This window comes from Boleophthalmus pectinirostris, unplaced genomic scaffold (genome assembly GCF_026225935.1).
Source record: "Boleophthalmus pectinirostris isolate CB_2022bp ecotype Guang Dong unplaced genomic scaffold, ASM2622593v1 HiC_scaffold_4, whole genome shotgun sequence".
Lineage (NCBI taxonomy): Eukaryota > Metazoa > Chordata > Actinopteri > Gobiiformes > Gobiidae > Boleophthalmus > Boleophthalmus pectinirostris.
In genome coordinates, this window is record NW_026571353.1 from 14,554,798 (window position 1) to 14,577,735 (window position 22,938).

Here is a 22,938-nt window from a genome sequence, read left to right on the forward strand (position 1 = left end):
GGTTTTCAGATTTGGCAGTAAAAAAAGGTTGGTGGTAGGAAGTAGCTACATGGGAAAGAAAAGTGGTAAGACCTTTGAGAGTTAATGTAGTCCTTTATCTTTCAGTTTCTTTCAGTGTAAAACGCTCACTTTCTCAACTGGGAGCACCTTATACCATTCTCAGGTTCAGCCTATCAGCACCTTTTTGTGTGGGGCTCCTGTTACCCCACCCCACCCTTGGGAAGATGGCATTATACTGTATTTGGAAAGGGTAACAGAGCTCCCTCTATCTCCCTGAGACATGCTACTGACCTGTAATTAAGTCCCATTGTACTATTCAGGGGGAAACTCCTCACCAAACGGACAGAGGGCAATGTGTAGTGTGTGTGCGGATTTCCATTAGTTCATTTAGGACTGTGACTAATTCTGCACCACACAAGCTGGCTTTATCAAAAGGGACCACATGGAGCCTGTGGGCTAAAGAAAGTAGATTTTTTTGAAGATAACATGAACTTTTCTGCTAAAGTAAATTTTGAAATAATAATAATAATAATAATACATTGTAATTCTAATTATCACAGTATTAGTTGAAACTATTAATGTAGCAGTACAGTAGAGTAATAGTAATACTACAAAAAGTTTATGAAAGTTGTCTTAGAATTCGTGAGTGTAGCTCTGCATGCAGAACAATGAAGTGGCAATTCATCTATAGTATTCAATATTTAATACCAATAATATAATATCAGTCCACTTTTATAAATAAGACTGTATTGCACTTAGAGGTCAGCATTATATTGAATTATCTATTATACTGTGAATGTTGTTTTGAATATATGTAAGATTAGAATTATTAGGTTTATTATTTAATTAAATGAGAATATCAAATGAACTATAGCCATATGACTGCACCACTGTTAAAAGCCAGAGAGAAAGAGAGAAGTCAGCCAATACATGCAAACGGCAACTTTACCTATTTCTAATACTTCAGTAATATTATTTTGTGAGTACTGGTAGCTCTTTTACAACTGGCAAAGATCGATTGAGCTTGAGATACAGCCCACACTGGCTACTTCTCATTGCTGATCCCATGCTGGCACTTTGTATCACTGAGTTCACACTCCTGGCTCCGTCTCTGTCTCGGACCAGTGCCCTCCCCGCTCTGCACACATACATCGCCCCATTCAGCCCCATTGATCATGCATGCAGAAATTTAACACACCCCTTAATTCCTGTCCAAATAGCCCCCTGTCCCACTTCCAGAGCTGTGGTTGTTCCACTACAGAGAGGAGACCAAGGCTGAACACTGCTGTTCTCAACAGATCACTGCTCAGTGACAGAAAACCAAATACAAAAATACAAAAAAGAGTGTATTTAGATTGTCAGTATCAAGAAAGCCAATAATATACAACTTAAACTTAGAACTTGGGATACCAGAGTCATATTTTATGACAAAAACAAAATCACTCAAAAAAGTAAAAGTAATATTTTCAACATTGATTCAATGTTGTATTCACTACCAATACACTGAGAAAACATTCCAGCATTCCTTTCATCTTAATTGTTAATACATTTATGGTATGTTAAGTTAATTACGAGAGAACTAACTCCACCAGAAACGGCAGCCATTCATTGCAACTTCAGTTTGGGCACCTGTTACTCTTCAAATAATCCTATAATCTCCCAATTTTATGGTATAATTTACTTAGACATTAAAAGGGTTTTACTTAAACTTTGAGTATGTGGCACTTTGGAGCACTACCATTTTAAACAAGCTAAATGTTAAATCTGCCATTGTCTTTGTCTTAAAATACTCCTGCACTGATTTGCATTGGTTACTTGGTCACATGTTGAGTCAGTGTTGAGAAGATTAGCTGGAGCTGGCTTTAGCTCTAATTAAATACTTAAAACTAAGCAATGAATGAACAGCACACAAATGTGTGCGGTGCCCCAGTGTCGTGTACATAAGCAGGTTTGAAAAAAGATGTAGGGAGACGGACAAAAGAATTGTTGATGGTAATGTCCATATGGTTACAAGTAAATATGCTTGAGATTACAATGAGATTACAAACATACTAAATGCAATACAAAACATATAGCAATATTGCTTAAAGTTAAATACGCAAAGAAAAGTTATTCAAACACATCATGTATGTTTTTTTTAAACATAATAATATTAAAACATATATTTGTTACTGACTCTTAATCTTGTACATGTATATACAATACAATATATAATATTATTGGAATAATTTAAAGTCTTAAAATGCAAATTAGAAATAGATATTTAAAGTCAACTCCTGCCTCGTAAACTTTTGAAACTTTTTGAAACTTTTTGTGGGAGTTTGGCAGGAAGTGAGACCGTGTGTGTTTCAAAATAAAAGCTGAAATTTGACTGCAATATTAAATGATCATGGCTAGAAACCAGAGGGTCATTGCTCACACTGTAGCACACTAATACAGCAATATGGCTGGTGTCGTGTGGCAGGATTTCTGTGGAGACCAGTGGTGGAGACTATAAAGTGAGATTTGCGTACCAGACAAGCCCTCGAAATATGCATAGGCAAAGTAAGTTTCAACATCACAGCAAAGCAAAGCCTTATATGGTACTTGGCCTATGGGTTCCCAAATCATTCAGCCAAAGTAGAAGTTGGTTTATTGGCAAAAAATGTTTCTCTGCTTAAATGTAGTCTGTTTTTCACGTGGAAACTTTTTCTACAATACTACATCCATTACCAATGAGCCTATTTAATGTGAACTCATAGGACGGAAGTTGTGTGCGGTCTCTCGTAGACGCACTGCTGTCTTGACGCAGGGGGCGCGCGTGGTTCGCCAGGATGGACGCATCGCAGAGGCGGCGGTGGGGATTGAAAGAGAAGCGGGAGGAGGAGGAGGAGGAGGAGTCTGTCCCAGGCTGCATCTGGCCTTCTGCTCCCCTCTCTGTCACCCCGGGCCAAAGCACAGGGCCAAACCCGCCCCACTCCAGTCAGTCTCTGCCTGCTCTCCCACTCGGCCCGCCGGACACAGCAGCGCCCACACAGCGAGCACTCCGACATGGACAATGAAGGGAGCCAGAGCAGCCTGTCCAGCACGGACTCACCTCACGACCCCTGGTGACTACAAAACTTTTAACTTTTACACTTCTTTCATACTTTTTACGCACTCCACTTAACGGAGCTTACAAACAGAGCCGGTATTCTGCGCTCGTCTCTGGTCCGTCGCCAGGGCAGCGCACACCTCCATAAGGCAGCCACTCATGAATCAAAGATGATACGCAACTCTCAAACACATTTTTCCATTTTAACCTCAGGCAGACTTCATTGAAATGACGTTTTCTTTATTTTTCCCACAGCAAAATGTTCATAGGTGGACTGAGCTGGCAGACAACACAAGGTAAGACTTTCCACCACTTCCCATAGACGGACACTATGCCTCTACGTCTTAAAAATCCTGGCACTGACTACAAGGAGCCAATAGAAGAATTTTGAATCACGACTTGTTAATATTTGCTCAAGATTTAAAACTTTTTTATTTTGAATATTTTGAAAGTTGGATTGAGTAGGCTTCTTTTGCTGCTACTTTACATAATTAAGTTGTTGGGAAGTGTATAGGCTACTAGTATGTATGTGTATGTGTATGTATATATATATATATATATATATATATATATATATATATATATATATATACACATATATATATATAATGTGTGTGTGTGTGTTTCTAAATGTTCATTAAGGCATTACAGATGTCTAAAAAAAAAAGTAAATTAATCTTGATGAAATTTAACACTTTTCTATTGACTATTATATAGTCGGTCTCTTCTTACAATAGAGTAGTTTCTGAAGGACAACTTGTTAATATTTGTTAGACATTTCAAAAGCGTAGTTAAAGTATGTTGGTGGAAATTGTGGCAATAAGAAAAAAAAGGCTCAGTAGCCTCAATACCACATGTGTTTTATGAAATATCAAATAACTTGTTTATAAGTTGAATAAATATTCATAGCTAAAACATTAACCTGTTTCTCTTTTTCTCACTCAGAGGGGCTGAAGGAGTACTTTTGCAAGTACGGAGAGGTGAAGGAGTGTATGGTGATGCGAGATCCAGTTACTAAGCGCTCGAGGTGAGCCGCTCTTACACTGAGCCGCTGCTATACTCAAAGTTCATCTACTTATAACATCACAGTATTTTTATTTATACTGTTCTCTTTATGTCTACAGAGGGTTTGGATTCGTCACCTTTGTTGATCAAGCTGGCGTGGATAAAGTTTTGGCCCAAAGTAGACACGAGCTGGACTCAAAAACAGTGAGTTCTCTGTATTTACTTCCACCAACAACTAATCCCTTTGCTCGGTGTTTGATTAGTGGATTTTACAATAATCCTTTGGAGATGTGGGTAACTACTGCTGCTGCTACATTTTTACATGTTTACGGAGTTTCCACTTTGCTGAGTTACTCCTCAAAGCATGTCGTGTTTGTCACTAGTACAAGGGCTCCTGCATTTGGTATGATGCCACAATGGATACTTGCACTAGCCGCAGTAGCAAGACCTCTTCTTCTTTTACTCTCAAACAAGCCTGAAATTTCCCCTAGAAACAGATTCACTGCCCAACTTTGATTTGCTCCTACGAAAGGTGAGCCATAGTTTCTAGCAGTGTCTAGTTTTGTCCCAAGGGTATAATGACCCAAAAAGGAGTTTCAGTCAGGAACAAACACATGCAACTTGAAACCTTGTTGGTGTCATAGAGAAACCAACAAACTTATTTTCTTCCAACATTCTATTGAATTAATGAACACATTGAGATGGTTGCACCTGTGCGAATAGCCAGTGAAAAATCTATTAATCGTCAGGTGTTATAGATTGTGATTTCGAGTGTGTGTTCTCGTGTGTGTGTCTTTTTGTCAGTAATGAATTGTGGGTTGGTCTGGGAACAATGCTGCGCGTTGGTAGCCATAGGGACCAGTGCCCCCGCCTCTCTCCTCAGTGGGACGGCTGCAAGTAACTCACTGTATTGAAATTAAGGGGAGTCTAATTCTTTTTACCCTGCTTTTGTGCTCTGAGCGATGCACCTTCTTTTTTGGGGAGAAGATTAGTGATCAAGTAGAGCCACAACCGGAAATTGTGTTTTTTTTTTTTCCTGTTTTCAAACTTTTCACAGGTAACTAGATTTAACTAAACCAGTCAAAACAGGACTAAACTTACCTAAACTAGGTCTAAATCAGAACTAAACCTTAGATGAAAAACTTTTCTAGACTAACAAAACAGCATATGACACGCACAATGATAAATGAGCTTTAATTTACAGCTGAAATGATTTAGTCCACATGGCTTTTTGAAAGACAAATATTTTCTTACTTGGCACTTGACTTGAAGAGTTTGAGAATCACTAAACCACAATGCACTAAGTAGTTGCCAAGGAAATAGCCACATCACAGAAAATCTCCAAACTGTATTTTTGTGTTTTGCCACGGTTCCCCAGTGCCCTACTGTTATAGTGTCAGTTGCAGGCACAACAGCTATGACAAGTGGCATCATCATGGTTGGACGCCACTAACTCACCATGGGGTTGGTTTCCATCGCAACCCCCCCTCCTCAGCTGAAGAATGGCTCTGTCACAAAGACAAAAAACAGATAGACAATGCACATCAGTTACTATAATTTCTTGGATATCACAATTCATGAGAGCCAGAACAGTGATTTGGGGAAAGGAAATAAGTCAAGCTAGTTATATTAATAACCATCAAGATTTTGAAAACATCAAGAAATTGTTTACTGGCTATATATAATCTTCCCTCTCAACTTGTGGATGTGTCAGGTCTACAGAGCGGCTCAGACTGGCGGGCCCCTTGTGGCCTGATGCTGGGCGTGTCTGAGTGTGTGTGTTTTTGGCATGTAGAGCTTTCGGATGGTGAGTTGAGTAGGTCTTTTACAGCCCCCCCTCCTCCTCACCCTCTCCCTCACCTCCCCCCTCACTTCTGCAGACAGGTTATCCAGTTAGAAAAGGGAGAGAAAAGTTCTCCAGTGGCAACAGAAAGAATGTGCCATGCTGTGACCGACTGAAGCAGTGGAATTAACACAGCTTTGCACAGCCGAGTGACCAGAGAGCAAATACAGTGGAATTTATTGGGACTTGTCGTGTTGAAGGACAGATGCGGGGTGCTTTTGACCACTATAGGAAAGCAGGTTTTTACCGTGATTTATGTAATGGCCGCACTGTTAGTTAGTTACCCCTCTGGGTAGCCCTCCTGGTTTCCTGCTATCTGTAAAGCCAGTGACAGCCGATGCAAAATACACCTTTTTGTGGGACAAGGTTTCCATTGAAGTGTAGCTCCAAGGTGTTCAGTGAAGAAGTGCACTACACAAACCTTTTTAATAAGGGCTTGACATAAACGCATTAGCTCACCATCCACTCCAAGCTTACGTTAAAAGTTAGCAGCCGTTTAAGAGTTCCCTTGGCTACAGTTTAGATAGTGAAATTAAACAACAAATGGTGCAGTCATATGGTGGCAGAGTGGTTAGCCAGGTAGATTAATATTACCAAATTGCCTGTGAATGTGAGAGTGAATGATTGTCTATTTGTATGTCTCTGTCAGCCCTTTGATTAGATGTTTATTGAACTCTTAGTTATTCATTCTGTCAGTACAAATATTTTTTCTTTTCAATTATCATCTACTAAATTTAATGGATTCAACCAACATAAAGTGTTTTTGTTTTTTTTATTTATTTTAAAGCAAAGTGTCTAGTGTGGTCTCTATCCAAACCCTGATCATCAGACCTTATGGTGCATTTGTGGATTTGTTAACCGCTTCCTGTCCGGACGATGGGGGCTGTTCATAGCACCGTTAACCCGGTCTGTGATTAGGATGGCACTCCGAACTAATAGGATTGCAGTCAACGAGCTTGGGTTTTCCTCTTAGAGAAGTTAACTGAGTCGAGTAAAGTGTGATCAAGGCAGTGACAGGCAGTGCACTCGGCCAACTGTTGCATACCGTGGATGTAGCGCTCAAAGGGGATTGGCCTGATTTCATAAAGCTCTATTGGAATTACGTCCGTGATGGCCTTATACTGCTACAGGCCTTCTCACATGCCTCTGTAACCTGTAACTATTCACACTAGGTTTAGAGGTGGGTGGCCATATTGTAATTGTGTATGGATGTATGTACAAATTGCATTACTTAGGCAAATAAATTCTCAAGTTTTTGTATTGGTATAGTCAGACTAGCGGTAACATCCATAAAAAGCATTTTTATACACTAAATTAAGGCAAGCTAAACTGTCAACATAATTGTAATGCATAAAAAATAAAAACATGAAAAAATCTAAGTTAAAGTAGTGTAAGTTGATATAACCACTAACTATCCACCTCTGACTTTGTTAAACTTTTTTTGCGAAAATACCAGCCCTTTTCTTGCTCACTCATGTTTAATGTGCACGTGTCCCTGTCCTGGGACGCGCTGTGTGCCGCCCTCTGTTGATCTTGTTTGTTTGTGTGTGTGTCTGTTTGTTTTCCGAATGTGCAGGAGTGTTGGACCTCAGGCGGGTTGGTGACCGGAGGTGACTATCAGAGAGTAGTCTTTAGCTCCATATACTAGAAACTAAACAAGTAGAAACTGCATCTGATCCTCAAGTCTTTAGCCTAGTCTTCTCACTCTGCTACTTTCTAGACCAACAAATGATTCAAAAACATAATCTACATCAGTGATGTAAAAGGTTTTATTCAAGTAGAAGCTCTAGGTAAACGCATGCAGTTTACCATAGAGGCTGTGTAGATCTTCATAGTAGTTCCTCTCATGGTTTTGGACTAATCTTAGCGCTGGACTGTCTCACCATCTGTTAGTGTAACCGCAGTACAGTGTGGAGTAGTCTAGTTGTTTTCTAGCTCTATTAGATCAGTATAGACTAATATAGTGGTCTTGAATTACAATTTTACAGCCTGTCTTTGATTGCATCCTCGTGGCATGGTGTGGCTCTCTCTCCAATCTCTTAATCTTGGGGACTTATAGTGGGTTTGGAGAGTTTTCTTTTAGTAGTATGTTCTAGTTAGTACTTCTAAAAAAACTCTTGTGTGGAGACACAAGACAGAGGACAGTCCACAACACAGGTATGGGAAGTCTTGTAAAAAGGCTGCATGGTTTCACAATGTTTTGGGGTAGTTGAAGTTTTGACACGTTATGTGCTACATGTAAGAATTCATTGGTGAACAATACATAATGACCACCTGTTAAAACTTAAACTGAATGGAGCAAAACTAAATGATTGCTTAAATTGTCTAATATCATATCTACATCTACAGGGGCATTACACTTTTGCTCCATAAAAGAAATAATGTCTTCTTTCCCAATATGGTCTCTCCAGAACTGTTTTCTTAAACTATTTAGTCTTGAGCTAAAATAACATCTATTAAAATGAACAGTCAACATATTTGCTCCTAGCAGACAGGAAAATGCTAGTAAAGCAAAACTTTATTAAGAGTGAATTTCTTCTTTTATTGAAAACGGTCAGCTGCAATTCAAAATTAGTAAAATAATGGTATATTTAAAATTGTCATTACTTAATTAAGGACAGAGGGTAGGCTGTCACAAACTAAAAAGCAGGAGGCTGCTGAGTGAGTGATTGACAACTCTGTGCTCCTTTCTGCCTCTCTCTACTCCCTCTCTCTCTGTGTTTCTCTATGGGCTCTGGTTGCGGAGGTGAGCAGTGTTCGTGATTGTATAGAGCTTGTGTGAGATTCCTGCAGATCACATGTCGCACTGTAGTGACGAAGAAGGCAAAGGTTGAACGGGACATTCTACCGGTCAATCCACCTGCGACCACAGCCACACACTTAACCTGTGTGTTATTACAATAATAGATGGACTCCGAGAGGCACTTCAAAGGATAATGTTCAAGATGTCAAAAAAGACATTTTAAATCACAAAATGAACAAAAACAAACTAAACTATGTAGAGCTTACAATGAAAATCGCAATACAACTGACGTGTATTGTTTATGCCAATATTCAGCCTGGATGACTTGAGTCTGTTAGGGTAGCTTGCATAAAACACATTCAAAATTACAATGGAAAAGACAGCACACCCTTCTGCAGATGACAAAGCCACATGCTGCAAATATATTCCAATTTGAGGATTCAAATCCATATAGTAATTTCAGCGGTGTTGTCCTAGTCATTCAGTTGATTCAGATGATTTATTCAAATACTATAAAATTAAATATTATTTTTTATTTAGCATCCAGTCTCAAAGCAGAGAAATGTATATTTTATATTTTTTGGTCTTAAAGTAGTAAAATTCTGTGTAGTAGGTTGCCAATGTACATTACATGTATCTTCTCTTTTTATTTCCTCTTCTAGATTGACCCAAAGGTTGCATTCCCTCGCAGAGCCCAGCCTAAGGTGAGTTTCTTATATTGTTTGTGTACAGTGTTTGTTAGTGTTCACTGCCTTATCTGGGCTAATACCTTGTAATCTGATGAATCTGAGCTATACTGGCATCACGCTACTGTTATGTGATCATGGGTCAAACAAAAACTCACAACTTTAGGGGTTTCTGGTATTGTTGAACCTCAACGAAAATGCAGGTATCATATTTCAGGAATGCATTGTCCAGAGTTGAGATTGGTTTGGGTCTCTTTTTAAAAGCATGGGAAAACCAGTTGCACAATGTAAAAACCTAAAAAACATTCTGAAGAAGACCTCTCAAATAGACTGCTTTACGTAACCATCACCTGCCAAGTATCAGAAAAGGAGAATTGTTGACGTAAATTGTTTTTTCGTATTGGAAATTGTACATACAAACTTTGTTTTCTAGAGGATAATAAAATCACTGTAATGTTGAAATATATATTCTGGTAAATGATATTGAGAATGTGTTTAAGGCTTTGATCTCATGTTGCGTTTTGTTTTTAGTTAGTGACTCGAACCAAGAAGATTTTTGTGGGTGGACTGTCTGTGAACACTACCATAGAAGATGTCAAGCAGTACTTTGACCAATTTGGGAAGGTAAGACTAATTTAAATCTTTTCTATTTTTTCGGCTATTCACAACTAGAGAAATAAGAACCATGTTATCCCAAAGTCTGATTTAAACTAGTACTTGAAAGACATTCAAAATCACTCCCTTCATTGCTTTATCTCATGCATAGGTAAGATTTTGCATACTATGTAAAATCGTATCCATCTCTAGGAAACTACAGACTGCACCTGCAAAGTAGCTGGTTCAGGAAGCTGGCCCAACCTTCATTTGTTTTGAATAATTTTCTCACATCTCCTAGTGACTGGTACTATTTGAATTGCTACTTAAATATTAATAAGGTATTTTGTTTTGAATATCAAAAACTTTTATTTAGTTCAAGAGTTTATCTTGTTACATCTCTAACCAACTACACACAACAGGTAGATCACAGAGGAACAAATGTGTTTTAAGGAGATAAACCTAGAGCACTTTTAAGGAAGTGTGGTGCTTTTGAGACATGAGAGAGAAAAGACTTAAAGAGAAGGGAAAAATACTGAGTCTGAGGCTGTAGGAGGTCCAGACCGAAGCAGCACAGCCAGCATAAGCAGCAGGCACAGTGAAGGGGGGACTGAGAGGGGACCGTCCTGTGCAGAATGAGGAGTAGGAGGAGGAAAAGAGGGGGTTGAAAAGTTTTGTGTAGTGATGGTTTGAGGAAGGAGGAGGGATTATCAGAATCTGAATTAATCTGATGTAACAGCTGCTCCGACCCACGGCCCCCCTCCTGCACCCCCCTTACACCCCCTGGACCCGTTACCGTGGCGACCTGGCCTGCCCATTGTCCCAGAGTAATTCTGCGGGAAAAGGGTTTTGTTCTCCAGGAGGAGGGATGCCTACTGCTCCCGGGGCGTTTGCATGTGCCTTTGTATGTGTGGGGGTCACTTCAGGAGTTTAGCATCAACTTAAAAAATCAACCAAAAACAAAACTTTTTGTTTTGAGATGAAGTAGTAGCTACAGATACAGTCTCTTACAGTTTAGAGTTAAGATTACATACTTTTAAATACAACATTTTGTTTAGGACAAGTTCAATTCCTGAGTGATTTTGTGAATAAAAAATATTTTCTTCTTCTACCACTACTACTTAACATTTTAAATAACAACTTACTTGCAAACTTTGGCAATGTTCTCAGCTTCTTGGCATCTAAGTTTGAAATTACTATTTAGGTTGTTTGCAAAAATAAACCAAAAATACAGAAACGTAATAGAAATTTTGTCACAAATTGAATGTATTTTAATTGTGTCGAGCAAAGCACAAAAGTTTGCCTAAGTTCTCATTAGCAGCTGAGTTTGAAGAGACCAACGAATAATGATGGATCCACAAAAGAATCGACAGGAGAGAGAGGGAGAGGGGCAAGAGAACTGGGGCAAAGACGGGGTGTGGGGGACCATTATGCTTCTGTACAAAGCTTGGCAAATGTTTAGTTAGTTTGGCCACTATTTATTGGTGGAAATGCCTGCTGCTTTGAAGACAGAAATCTAGTATCTGTTCAGCTTCGATTTTGAGGCAAAAACATATATCAAAGGTTTCAATTAGTAATGTAAATTTGAAGTTTGAACAGAAAGTTTTCAAAGTTAGAAGCTAAGTTTGTGTTAAGTTTGTGTTCTTGTGTTACTTCTCTTTGTATAAGTTGAGAAGACATTGTGTTGAACAGTACTGAACATGAAGCAATTTCTGTTGAAACTTACTGAACATTTCAACAGGTAGCCTTATCTGTTGCCTTATAAACAGTTTTACTTTTGCACATTGGAGTCCTGTTGTAAATGCAGCTTCTTCTGACTAACACTGTCCACATTATACATTTTCACTGGCTATATAGTTTGGGCCTTAAGCTTCCCCTTTGCTCCCCGCTCAATCATAACATCTAGATGAGTTTTGCCAAGAGAGATATCGAGGGATAGTTGGTGAAATGTGGGCTCCAACCATCCATGGAAGTTCCTGATTAGACTGCCTCACTGGATCTTTTGTGCCCCGCCGTGGTGCGAACAAAGGGGCGCGGAGAGGGATGGGCCTGGCATAACAGGGAAGATGAGAGCTGGAAAAGAAAGGATAAGAGGGAATATTGTCCTGCCGAGCGACATTAAAACTCTCAACCTTTGAAATATGGAGCAGTGAAGTGCAATTAAGGCTGTTGTACATGTGTTTAATGTTTACAGTGGGCATTGTTCAACTGTTTTTGATCACATAGAATCCATTGTATTGAAGGTGTGTGCTTAACGTGCTACATCTTGTTTGCTGGAAGTAGGATGATAATAACACAGGAGGTGAGGTTGTACAATTCCCTACTTGAAAGATGGAATTAAAAGTTATGAACCAAGTTATTTCTCAAGTATTTTATGACAACTACTATTACAACTAGTGCTAGTATGGTATCTACTTGACTGTTAAGTAATACCATTTATTTTAAAAAATTACAATTTAACAAGCACATTATAAAGTGATTTAATGCTAATGCCAAATTTAAAACTAATATATATGTACTTCATATATACATATATTACTACTTATACTACTGTTCCTACTATTATGACGGCTTTTATTGTTTCTGCTACTGTTATTTTTACTGCTATAGGCTACAAAAAGATTTTCCAAATTTTCATGCGTTAAACTTTTTGTGGTGTGCCTCCTAAAAATATAAATTCTTCATTTGAAAAATGGCAGTAAACTATTATTAATCTATTAAAAGTTCTTAGTATTTAAAATTACCGCTATTACAACTAGTGCTACTACTGTATCTACTTACCTACTACCAGCACTTAATATAGCAGTTTAATGCTATTACCAATCTAAAACTACTGCCATAACCACAAGAATTACTACAATTATTTCTCCTGCTAGAACTGCTTTTACCTTTTTCTGCTAGATACTAGATTTTCCAAGAGTAAAGTTTGAGATTTTGTAGTATGCCCCCCAGAAATTCTCAATTGTCTTAGATCATATTGCCATGTAACACTCTTGTTTTCTCTTGTTGATTGACCTTAGATCTCAAATGTTTGCTGCTTATCAAATTCCACCAATAACATACTAAAGTAGAGCAGTTGGCCAGCGATGTGCATGAGTCAGGCCATGAGGAGCTGGTGACTTCAGGTCCTCTTTCACAGACTGACACTCTTGAATAACCTTTGACCTTTCTGTAGGCAAACTGCCCTTGGGGGTCCACTCACACACGCAAATGCACCCCTCTCTGTGGGACTATGACAAATTATTCAGTGGAGCATACCCACCACGGCTGCCAGTAAACTTATTATAGACCCAGATAGGACAGATTCATTTACCAAATGTTTATCTGGACCCTAGACACATGCAGTATAAATGTGTGAGCAACAAAGTTTGGTGAATGAGAAGGGCATTTTAACATTAAACTATATTGTACTCTTATTATTCAACAGTAATAGACAAATAACAGACAAAACAACCTCTTATTATTCTTATTATTGTCCTCTTATTCTTGCCTGTAGTTTAACTCTAGTTGTGTACTGGTATAGTCTCAAATCAGTCTTTAGACCTGGTCTTTGGAACTTCCATGATCCGAGTAGATCAAAATAATCTTATAATTATAATTTCTTCTGTCTATACACATTCTTGTATTTAAATATTGCCCACCCAACTGGAAAAAAACATTCATTTTAAAATACAAATAATTAGAATTTATTGTTATTAAGTTAAATAGTACTTTTGAGGTTGTTTGTACTTTATATGGGGTCTTACCAATAGCACTTTATTTTTACATTTCAAATTGCTTCAAACTTGCACATATTATATCACTGTTTTCCTAATATCATGTAACTCTCACATGCACACAGCCAGATAGACACCTGTGTTAATGCTCCATAAAGAGAAAAGGCCATGCTGTGGAAAGAGAGTGAGAGAAAGAGAGAGAGGTCAAATGGAGAAGAGGAGGAGGAATTATGGCCGACTGTGCCAACAAACAAAGCCTGCAGGCCTCCTTTGTTCTGCTTAGGCCTTTTGTCTCTCGCTCTCCTCCCTCTCCACTTTGACCCAGTACTCCTGCCTCTTCTTGCTGTTACTTACTTACAGGACTTTGAGTGCTCTCATTCACCAATCCACCTGTCGCTATTTCTCTCGATATCAGTTCCCCCTCTCATCGAGTTTCCACCTGCGCTGGATTCACCTTTCTCAAATATGACTGGCTACTTTCTCCCTCACTCACTCTTTTCTTCTTATGCGGTGTGTAGGCTTTGTCCCATTCACTCTCTCACTATTCATAAACCATATTTGATGTTGGCCCAGGCCTGTTGGTTGTAAGAGGGACTTTTTGTAGTGTTGCCATGGGAATGTCAAACTTTGGACTGGGACAGAGAGAAGGGGAGGGCTTATGTGCTTTCTGTGAGAAAGATTTTGACTGAGCATTTCAGTGGCAACTTACAATCTCAACACTCATTGAGTGCAACCACTTGTGATCGGTCAGTTGTTCTCCAACTGTGATGCAGGTGCATGAAGTGGTATTGAAGTGTTCGAGTGATTTTGAATGTAGTTTTATTCCTTTAAGTTTAGAATTTGATCTGGCTTTGTTATAGTGAAATTCCAGTTATAGCTGAAATGTTTTAGTTCTTGGTTTAGAAAAGGAAAAAAAAAGTTTTTACTGTATTGCTTCATTTGCACTCCAAGTTTCAGTTTAGTTTAGACCAGTTTTATACCCAATTCAGACCGGGCATATTCCAAATTTAGTCCTGGTTTAGTCTTCCTATAAAAGTGGAACTATAAAAGTGCTGGTACAACGTATGCAAAGATTAACAATCACTGTCACTGAGTACAGTATTCAACTCTTTCAAGTCATTGGCCCCTTATTTTCTTATAAAAAACCTGTCAAAGGTCCCCTGCGTTCCCCCCTCTCCCCCTCTCATGTCCATCTGTTGCTGAGCCTCCTGCAGAACTTGAGAAGGGCTGAGGTCAGGCAATATGCCGCGTGGCCAGAGAGATATCAGCGCCTAAAGCACTTTTATTTGTCTTCATTTTAGGTGGATGATGCCATGCTCATGTTCGACAAGACCACCAACAGACACAGAGGTGAGGCAACAGAGTACTTTGCTTGTGATGTTCACTTTATTTTATTTTTGCCCAAACTTATAACCTACTTACAATAAAAACAAACAAAACAAACAAAATAAAAAGCTGTAGGATCAAAGCAATGCAAAAGTAGAATACAAGTATGTTCTGTGTGTTTTAATAAAACCAAGGTTATATTGAAGTGAAATATATATTAAAAGAAGCAGCCAAATTATCAACCCAATATTATAGACAGAATTAATAAAAATGTAAAACAAAGGGAAAAAGAACAAGTCACAGGACCAGTCAGCCTAACTTACCTGTTTCAGGAAATGCTTGTTATAAATATTTTCAGTATTTTATATTTATATCTAAATGTGCTACTAGTCCTCACATTCAAAACTTCCATATATATAATAGGCATGGGATAGTATTCAAATTTGATGTCATGATTATCATAGCTAAATTGCTGTTAACGATTATATTATGATAATTAATAAAGTTGCTGACAGTTAAAAAGTTATGAATATAATTAAAATTTTATGAATAAGTTCCATATTTAATCAACTGTTATAGTGTTATACTTAAGAAAAAAGAATACTGATCTTGAAGCAACCATGATGGACAAGAATCTTTTTTCTACACATTCTGGTAATAAAATGGTGATTATCTTCGTTGGTGATTCTCATGATTATATAAAGTGCCCCATGAACTGTTATTGCCTATCATTTTTATCACGATTGTTTATTGTTCCTTCCTTATTATATAATACATATTTTACTTTAAAATTTTTTCCAATATGTGCCCCCTCACCATGTTTTATTTGACACTTTTGCACCTCCATCTGAATGTTCTCCAGCTCCTTCCTGTGCCCCATTGATCCAGCCCCCTGTTCCTCCCTCACCCCACAGGGCTCCTTCCTGTGGGCTGAGCTACAGCAGAAGAACAGGGCTAGTCTAATTAGCCAGTCCGTTAATCGGGATCAGAATAAAGCCTCCTTAAGCACCTCCTCTGCGTCCTGGGACTGATCGATTATGACAGGCTACAGGCTTTGCCCCGGCCTTCTGGTCCAGGACGAGAACTTGTTTCTGAAGGGGGAAGGGAGGAGGGCAAAACCTGTTAAGACGCTATTACAGTGCTGATTACTGGAGACTATTGGCTGAACAAGTGCATACTGTACCAAGGTTCTACTGTCTTAAAGGTACACTCTGTAACTTGTTCAGTGGAGGGTTCATAACCCTCCACTGGACTTCGCTTGTCTCCATGCAGATGTGTAAAGAATATTCCACAGTATGGCCATAAATGTAAGAATCTCCATGGAGACTTGTAAGCTAAATTACAGTTCAGATTTGACCTCACTTACAGTAAGAATGAATGTTTTAAGATATTTTGAGCAATAAATAACACCTGTAGTTGCATAAATGCAAGACACATGAGTTTACTACCATGCTGTGAACAATTTAAACAAAAGCATTAACATTTCCATGCAGAGAGGTTGCAGACCCCCTCCAGAAAAGTTACACAATGCACCTTTAAGGCTTTGTAAAGTAAACCATTAAAACGTTTTTCATGTACCTTTATGCAGGTTTTGGTTTTGTGACATTTGAAAATGAAGATGTGGTGGAGAAAGTCTGTGAGATACACTTCCATGAAATCAACAATAAAATGGTGAGACTGAAAGTTAATACAAAAAACTACATGAACAAAATACACTAAGATCTAAGTTTTTAATTTATTTGTATTGAATAAATTTTATTAGCTAAATTTTTTATTTAGTTCTGGTATAGTCCTGGACCGTTTAGTCCTAATTGCCACATTTTAGGTTTAATCAGATATTGACTCGTTTTAGTCATTTATATTGGTAGTGGAATAAATAAATATTTTCTGGAGTGGTACTTGGAGAGAACCACTGACCTTTACACAAGTAGCAGTAAAACTAGACTTTATTTTCCTGATCAGCAGTGACATATATATGTTTTGTTATGTGATTGGCAACTGATGAATGTTTATCAAAGCATTAACTATTCAAAATATATGTTTTATAATCAATTTTCTCTCCTGCAACAGGTGGAGTGTAAGAAGGCTCAGCCCAAAGAGGTGATGTCCCCTACTGGCTCAGCTAGGGGGCGCTCTCGGGTGATGCCTTATGGAATGGATGCCTTCATGCTGGGAATTGGTATGCTTGGTAAGTAAATATTGATCAGGACAGGAAGTGTGCAACTGTGTTTTACCTGGATCTGATAATAACTGCACTAATGCCCCAGCTGTTCTAAATGTCACATAGACAGCATGGGGAGAAAGCTGACCATTTAACCTGGCTGCAAGTTAAAACACGTGTGTAACATGTAGTTAATCATGATGCAATTAGTATAATATTACATAATTATGGTAAGATATAGATCCCCACGTTGAAGAAATGTTTACTTTAAACTTATTGTGATGACATAAAATTCTTCAAAAGAACATTATAAAAGAATATTATAAAAAATCAATTCTAAATTTTATTAAACAATAATAGGTATACATGCATAGATCAATAATAGATATTAGAAATGTACTGTTGATCGTTAATTGTGTTAATTTTACAATAAGTTGAAAACAATTATCCCCCTCAGAAAGAAACCTGTTACATAATGTACTCTCGTAGCACCACCTACTGTTCAAAGGTGGAAGTGCAACATAACAGGACAAAAAAGTACAGCGCATCCAGTCATGCTATGACTTGTGCAATAGTAATAAATGTTAATGATACATCAATTACGTATATCCTTATCCTCTGAAAACTTTGTCTTAGTCACTCTCTCTAGTGATAACAAATGGTCAAAGACTGTACCTAGAAGTGAAGAATGTACAGTGTAGTTGTAGAGTTCTTTTTTCTTTTTCTTTGAAGTGATTACTTCTGAGGGTGAAGACAAAGAAGCTAACAGTTCAAAAATCCAGATCTCAGGTGTTGAATATCAAACACCTGCGTTTCCCATAATACAAATGTTCACCACTAGTGGGTGCTTTTGTTCATAAAACTAACAGAGCTGTCTTTTACTTCTTCAACCTCTACTGCTCTCTTTTTAGGTTACCCTGGTTTCCAGACAGCCACCTACACCAGTCGGAGCTATGCTGGCATCACACCCGGATACACGTACCAGTTTCCTGGTAAAATCATTATTACTTTTGTAACATGTACTCCAGTAAACATGGGTAGAACTAAGGTTTAGTACTGATATTTACATTTAGTGAATCAAAATAGTCTAGTTTAGCAACAATAGCATTACCGTAATTGCCATGCAAACATGCAACACCGGTGCTCTATTGTTAAAATGTATATAATGTGCATAGACTTAGACATAGACAGTCTAACAAGCCCAAAACATACACTCTAAATCATGATTGTCTTTTGAGGACTGGCCAACATATGGTCCACACTTATAGTTTAAACACTGAATACATTAGTGTACATTAGGATACACAGTCAATGTATTAACAACAACAAAATGAGTATGTATAGTAACATGACACTGTAAAGGCTGCTTGTAAACATCAGGGAGTGGATATGTCTTATTATTTTGTAGTTATTATAATAATTTAAAACTGTAAATGTACCATGTAACATTTAACGTCTGAATTCTTTACCCCTGGACCCTAGCATCTTTACCTCCCTCCCCCTCTCCTTCCTCTCCTCCTCTGTGCCTATGGTCATGTGGTATTGACGGTGTGCGTTTGGTGCCTCGGGAGAGTGGTGGTGTTGTGTGTCTTACAGCACTCTGATGTTTCTGTTTTAGAGTTCCACTTAGAGAGGACCCCCCTTCTGACTTCACCCCACCCCCCTGAGCTCACAGGTCAGTCAGTCCCTCCTCTGGACTTTACAAGCAGCATCATGTCACATCGCCATAGCATCCATCATTATCACCATTTCATTTGAACTCACATTTGGTTTGCATGTTTGTGTCAATCTGCCTTAGGTGTCATCCTAATTCATGAGTGTAGTTTTTACATTCTGAGAGCTCAGTGTAAAAAAGGTGCAAATGACATTTTGAGCAATGAGCTCAACAGTCCTGCCCACTTCTTGTTGCAGAACAAAATTTCCATTCATTTTTCCCGACTTTTTCAAAAATTCTAATATTAAGGGTCCAAAGGCATTGCAGAGTGTGTAACTTATATCTTAACTTATATTGTAACTTATACGGTAACTTATATCTATAACAGGGCGGATTTATGTCCAAAAAGTATATTTAAAATACAAGGTTTGGTGACTTTTTTTCAAACTCAATTTATAAAGTTTCAGAGTTAAATCAAATCATAGATCTTGTTGTTATCGTATCATAGCTGATTAGCCTGTAATCTTTTGTATTAACTTTTAATAGTAAATTTATTTTTCATAAAGTTTATGGGAAAAATAAATGGAAAATTTACTTCTGGAACTGGGGTGTGGGTAGTCACTGTTGAACTCCATAAAGTTACTCATATATTGAAAGTTTGTAATGACCAAGGACTATTCACTAAGAGGAAATAACTGCAAGACTCTGTTGGTGTTGATGCCAAAAGGACATAACTCAATTTTTATTATGATGACATTTGAACAGTTATATACTGAAAGGGTTCCTCAATTTTGTAGATTGGACAACAATACTATTTATATAATGAGGATTAAAATGCAATTCCACATCAACATGAATGTAGGTTTTCTTTATGTTTTTATTGTAGTTAGTTAGTTACTAATCTTTTTCATCTATTCTTTTTCCAGCCATTCCTCTGACGGCATATGGACCAATGGCAGCAGCAGCGGCCGCAGCAGTAGTTAGAGGTACAGTACTTGACAAAAATGACCTAAATACACTTGATTGCCGTGCTCACAGATAGTGGAACACTAAGCTTTTTGGTACAATATTGGTAATATTGGTAATATACATATACTGTTATATTTCATTCTAGGCTCCACCCCATCTCGTTCTGCTGGGTTTTTAGGTACGAGCAGCCCTGGGCCAATGGCAGAGCTGTACGGGACAGCCAGTCAGGAGTCCGCTGTGAGCAGTTACCTCAGCGCTGCTAGCCCTGCCCCGAGCACTGGATTCAGCCACAGTTTGGGGGTCAGTACAGCAGCTCCAACCATTTAGACTTTTATTGGCATCCGCAGTCAATTTGGTCAGTATTTATTTAGAAATATTAGATCTTTTAACTGCAGTGTTGTAGGACTTGTCTTTGGTCATGATGGGGATGGATAAGATTAGGCATGAGTGTTTTTGAGGGATAGCTCAGTTCTGGAGGCTGAATTGTTAGGCTATAGTTTTTGATGAAGACCAAAGAGGACATTTAATATGAACGTAAATTTACATAGTGTATGAGTTTGATAGAATAGAATAGAGTTTTGATGCAGTGTCCCAAAATTGTGCATCCATATTTGACAGTATCCTTGTATAGTTTTGGATGTAAGTGGTGGTGGTGGTGTCGTCGTCGTCGTCGTCCATAGGGGTTTGTCCCGGTGACAATGGTGGCTACAAATGTAATGATGTAAAGAGTTCTTCTACACCATAATATAATAAATTCTAATTTTGTTTGTTTCTGCAGGGCCCTTTGATTGCCACAGCCTTTACTAATGGATATCACTGAGAGAGTAAGTCAGTTTCAGGCAGTTTTTCCTTATAACCTTATCTTTTGTAGTTTTAATCCAGTTTTTGTCTTTTGTCTGCTGGGTAATAGACTGAGAACTGGAAGGAGATGATGCTGATCCACCCTGACTCCAGTCCCTTCCTTGGTCGGGACAGGGGACTCCGTACCCCTCTCTTCTCTGGTGTCTACACTGGTCGACACTGAAATAAATGCACCACCATTTTGTCAAGTCAATGCTGATTCTGTACTACATATTTTTTTCTTTGTTTCCTGTTTTATTTTAAGTGACATCTACTATAATGCTCTTCTGTTTTGGCTGCGTTTTTGGGTTGTTTGATCTTTGAATGTGATATTTGGAGGTCAAGAGATGTAATATGTTTTGAAAACTGTATATTTGTCAGTAGTTCATACTGAATCCTAACAACCATTGGTTATTAAAACTTTCACTTGACAGTGTGTCACAAAATGTATATCTTGGTAGGTTTTTAACAAAACTTGATTCACTAATAATGGTCTGAGAGAAAGGTCATTAGTCAGTTACATACAGGCCTATGAACGCTGTACAATTATGTAATATATTGTAAATATTCATTTGGGAGGGAGGGGATACACATTTTTGTGTTTGGGGTTTTGGGAAACTTTGAGGAATTTGAAATCCTCAAGTGTTGTAAACCGCGACTGTTACTTATCAAATTTTGAGGGGATGGGGGTCTATGTGATTGAAGGTGTGTAAGGAGCGAAAAAAACAAACTGTTTTCTTACTTTGTCATATTGTTTTAACTGTGATGCTTATGTGTTGATTGTGAATGAAGGACTTGGCCGCAGCTATTGTCAGTGTGATGACTCTGCAGCTGGTGAAGTATCGCTGGTGTTCACATTGGAGTCCAATGTGCCATGTGCTGTTTGTTTGGGGATGGTACCTCAATTACAAATGTGAAATTTTAATTGACTTTTTTAAATAATTATATTAACAACTCTGTCATTGTGGGTGTCAAAAAGTCTTATTAACTCATGTTTACTTGTCAAGACCCACAATCTTTCACTGCATATCCACTGGAAGTCACGACTGTAGCAAAGTGACAGCTTTTTAGACCAAATCAATCAAGTTCAGAGCTAAGACGTTGCACTGGTCTATCATGTAAATGTTAGCTTCAGAAAGCACCTCTTCTCCTGGGAAATACTTTTAGGATATTTTGATGCTGCCACAGTAGTTTACACTCCTGTTTTCACTGAGAAATAACAATCTTGTCAACACTGTAACATTTTATGATTTCGTATTTCCAGTTGTTTATTCCTTTGAACAAAAAACAACTTTTTAAAATTCCTAATAAATTATTTTAAAACATTCCACATACGTGTCCTGTCAACTCTGTAAATTTAACTTAATATCCAGTGCAGACTGCACAGTCCCTTTGGAACAGTTTGAGACTTTAAGAATTAATCAGTACTAAGAATCTAGGTAAATGTAATTTAACCTTCTCAGAAGTACTTTTTTATTTTTCTATCACGGTGCTAATCTTATACATGGTTCAATAAAAATGTCACAGGAAAATGTTTATTTTAAAACATAATACAATTAATATATATATATATATTTTTTTTTAATGATAATGATTTATTTATATGTTGAACACACCCTCCTCCCTTGCCTTAGCTTTGCTGGAGCATTTCAACCCAGTCAAGTCTGGTCATACTCCTTAGAGCTTCAAGGGAGGCAAAGCAGATGGCCCTAACCTCACAGGGCCCAGTCCATGGTGGTCCTCCCCCTCCGAGGAGCTACACATGCCTCACCATGATCACTTGCTTCTGCCCTGCATGGGCCATCAACATTGTGGCACTGGTCTTCTCTGTGATGGGGAGTTACTTTGCATGTGCAGGTAGAGTTTGTAATGGGCCATCTTTGTGAATACTTGTTTCCCAATTATGTTGCAAATTAAAGGTGATTGTTCCTTTGTCAAATTCTGAAATAGAATTTTGATCGAGTTAAAGGCTGATGTAAAAAAAGCAATTGTTCACTTAATGGTGTCTGAGTTGTACAAAGCGACACAGTGCTTGAAATTAATATCCTAATATAGAGGAATGCCAGTCATTTCCTTCAGTTATAAACTACATTTTTACATTTATTTGTGATATATTCAATAACTATACTGGGGCAAACTAAGGTTAGCAGTGTCACTTAAGTTAAAAAGGTGTGGAGCAGAAATCAAAGCTCCAGCAGCTGCTGTAGCTGTGAGTAACTGGACGATCAAAGCAATGACATAATTCTCTACTTCTCAAGAATGTGAATCATTTGAAATCTGTTCATGTACAAGTCACATGGTTGTTTATTTATAGTCTTTTAAATACTA

At 38.1% G+C, this 22,938-nt stretch overlaps 1 protein-coding gene across 1 annotated transcript; it reads left to right on the plus strand.

Annotated features, from left to right (window-relative positions):
• The first annotated feature begins 2,869 nt into the window (after nucleotides 1–2,869).
• Nucleotides 2,870–21,832, plus strand: msi1b (musashi RNA binding protein 1b). The gene is made up of 15 exons (XM_020928339.2): nucleotides 2,870–3,089; nucleotides 3,329–3,369; nucleotides 4,019–4,100; nucleotides 4,198–4,282; nucleotides 9,327–9,368; nucleotides 9,882–9,974; nucleotides 14,962–15,010; nucleotides 16,575–16,657; nucleotides 17,057–17,174; nucleotides 18,059–18,139; nucleotides 18,766–18,822; nucleotides 19,728–19,787; nucleotides 19,916–20,070; nucleotides 20,549–20,594; nucleotides 20,681–21,832. Exons 1-14 carry the CDS (start codon nucleotides 3,031–3,033, stop codon nucleotides 20,588–20,590), a joined length of 1,047 nt encoding a protein of 348 aa, XP_020783998.1. The 5' UTR covers nucleotides 2,870–3,030; the 3' UTR covers nucleotides 20,591–20,594; nucleotides 20,681–21,832.
• The last annotated feature ends 1,106 nt before the right edge of the window (nucleotides 21,833–22,938 follow it).